Source organism: Naegleria gruberi, assembly GCF_000004985.1.
Source record: "Naegleria gruberi genomic scaffold NAEGRscaffold_150, whole genome shotgun sequence".
Taxonomy (NCBI): domain Eukaryota; phylum Heterolobosea; class Eutetramitea; order Acrasida; family Naegleriidae; genus Naegleria; species Naegleria gruberi.
Window position 1 is genome coordinate 1 of NW_003163185.1, and position 2594 is coordinate 2594.

Consider the following 2594-nt stretch of genomic DNA (forward strand, 5'->3'; position numbering starts at 1 on the left):
AAACAATCTATTGAGGAATTATAATGCCATTGATTGGGGGAATATTGTTGTTGCATGATCATTCTTCTTTGTATGGTGCTAATTGGACTGTTCATAATCCAAGCACTTGCTGATGCTAATTGAGCTATCCCATATTTAGATATGACTCCTTTCACTCCCAAATCATTCCTGTAAGTATTCACTTCTCTCAATGAATCATTTAATCCAAAATATAACGAACGATAAACCATTGCGCTCATTACTGAAATACCAGCCCCTTTAAACAACCCGAAATACTTTTCCATTCCACTACCCAATTGACCCACCCTAAATTTCATAATATTATCAAAAGGGAATCTCACAAATTCACAACAAGCACCTGCCAAACCACCACTCACAAACTGATTCACCACAAATCCATATCCTCTCTGATCAACTGTTTGAAATGGTAAATAATTCTGCCTCTTTATCAAATCCTTGATGGCAAAATTAAAAACCACAGTATTTGGAAAGAACGATTTGATCATGTTGAGTAAATTTCCTCTCCAAAACAAGAAACAAGCTTGCGGAAACTTGGGTTTTTCTGGGTGATGAAGGAGAATCATGAATCGATCAATTGGTGCTGTTAATGTTCTTCCGATGGCTCGAGAAGCTCCTCCAATCAAGTAATCTGTAAGGAAGAGAAAATTTGTAGCCTTCCTGCTTGTGTTCACAAGTGTTTCTTCTTGTGGTACACGAGACATTTTTTTAAATAATGGTAATGAGATGGTCAACAATTTGAATTATTCCGTTTTGAATTTCTGTATACTGTCGATGAGTTTCGAATATTGACCTTCCAATGAGTATCTTTGTCCAAACTCAAAAAAATCTTTTATTGCAATAATAACGAATCTATTCAGATTCTCTTTGAATTTGTAAATTTACATTGAGTCAATATAATAATATCTATAGGAGCGGCCGACAAAGTTAGAAATGGCTCCCTGGATCTCAGGCCATTTCTCTGCAATGTCTGGGTATTGTTGTACGTATCCATCTTCGAAGAATGTGGTTCCAGAATGGTGGAAGAAGAGTACATGGTGATGCTTTTCTGGTCTGAATTGAATATGAGTGAGTTTACACTCTCTCTGATCAAGAATATCAGATATTTTTGACAAGCAAAAGTATCTGGCACTATCCAGAGCAGGGCATTCATGAATATAGTGATTAAGGTCAGATTCTGTGTTACAATCATGACAGAAACTTTTACCCTCACCAAAATTGATGTGGGCATTTGAAGAGTTTCTCCAAATATAATATTTAGATTTAGGAGACAAATGGGATTTAAGGTAGCTGACGTTGATAGAGTTCCAATCTAGGTTAGGTATGTGATTGGGGTGACTCTCTATCTTGTCAAGCATTAGCCTTAAATGTTGTGAGGTAGTTAACCTCTTATAGTCAAAGATTATAATATCGTTCTTTGTGAGGATATATTGATTAAAGAGTAGTTTACGGATATCAAAGATTTTAGGTTTCAGAGTTGCATTCTTTGCCAATAAATCAACTTTGATATTTTCCTTATCCTTATGAGCTTCAACTTTCTTGAATTCATATTCAAGTTTTCTATCCTTAATGGTTTTAAAGAAGGCTTTTTTTAGTGGTAGAAAGTTTCCCTTATATCGTTCTTTGAGAACTTCAATTGCCACATTACTATCAGTATGGATTTTAATCTTGGAGTCTCTTGGGATAACTTTAGCTGCTGTAATAATAGAGCATATTTCAGCTACATTATTTGAATATTGATCATTAATATGGAGGGATAAAGATCTAACTGGAGTGTTCATATTGGAGCAATCATAGATATTAATCCCCATTCCAGTCTTTGATTCGAGTCTTGATCCGTCAGTGTGAATATCAAAATTATTTCCTGTTTTGATTTTTTTCAACTTGAATTTCATTTCATTTTTCTTAAGTGTGAGGTTGTATTCTTTTAGTACTAGTAGCCATTTCGAATAAATATTGTCTTTCGTTTCCTCACAGTGCTTGATACCATGTTTGAAAGCTTTCTTGACGAGTAAATTGTTACTGTTAGCAATTAAGGTCATGGTTCTTAGGTTCATTCTTTCAGAAAATTCTACAATAGATGGTAGTCCTAATCCACCTTTTTCTAATGGTAAGTGGAATAAGCTGGTTGGTGTTTTCCTGTCCATATATAGTTTTCTTCTAATTGCTCCTCTAATGGCTATATCAATTTGAGATGAAAAGAAATATGGCAACTAATACTAGACCTAACAAACGTAAATCTAATTACAATCTTAATCAAATAATTAATGTAATTTGCTACAAAGATGTTACTAACGAATTTGTTGAACAAATTACAGACCTACTCGGTGACTCTGTAATCATTAGAGTTAATCGATACTGTAATAATATTATTAATGTAATTTGCCCTGATGAAACCAGTTATAAAGAGTGTTTCAATCAATTAGTGCAAGGAAGTCATGGAGGAAAATTCATATTAGAATGCTTTCCATCTCCAGCAATCTTTAATCCTAAACCTTTAGCACTTTCACATACTACTTCCAGTAAAACTACTCACCTTAAAATGCTAGAAAATATTATTAGCAAATATATATTGG

General features: G+C 33.9%; 2 protein-coding genes across 2 annotated transcripts; both read right to left on the reverse strand.

Moving 5' to 3' along the window:
* Positions 1-4: 4 nt before the first annotated feature.
* Positions 5-722, reverse strand: NAEGRDRAFT_76425 (uncharacterized protein; the record flags this gene model as incomplete). The annotated part of the gene is made up of 1 exon (XM_002668611.1): positions 5-722. A coding segment is annotated over one exon (718 nt), but the record flags the coding sequence as incomplete, so codon positions are not given.
* A 118-nt stretch (positions 723-840) lies between these two features.
* NAEGRDRAFT_82331 (uncharacterized protein) lies at positions 841-2075 on the reverse strand (the record flags this gene model as incomplete). The annotated part of the gene is made up of 1 exon (XM_002668612.1): positions 841-2075. One exon carries the CDS (start codon positions 2073-2075, stop codon positions 900-902), a length of 1176 nt encoding a protein of 391 aa, XP_002668658.1. The 3' UTR covers positions 841-899.
* Between the last annotated feature and the right edge of the window lie 519 nt (positions 2076-2594).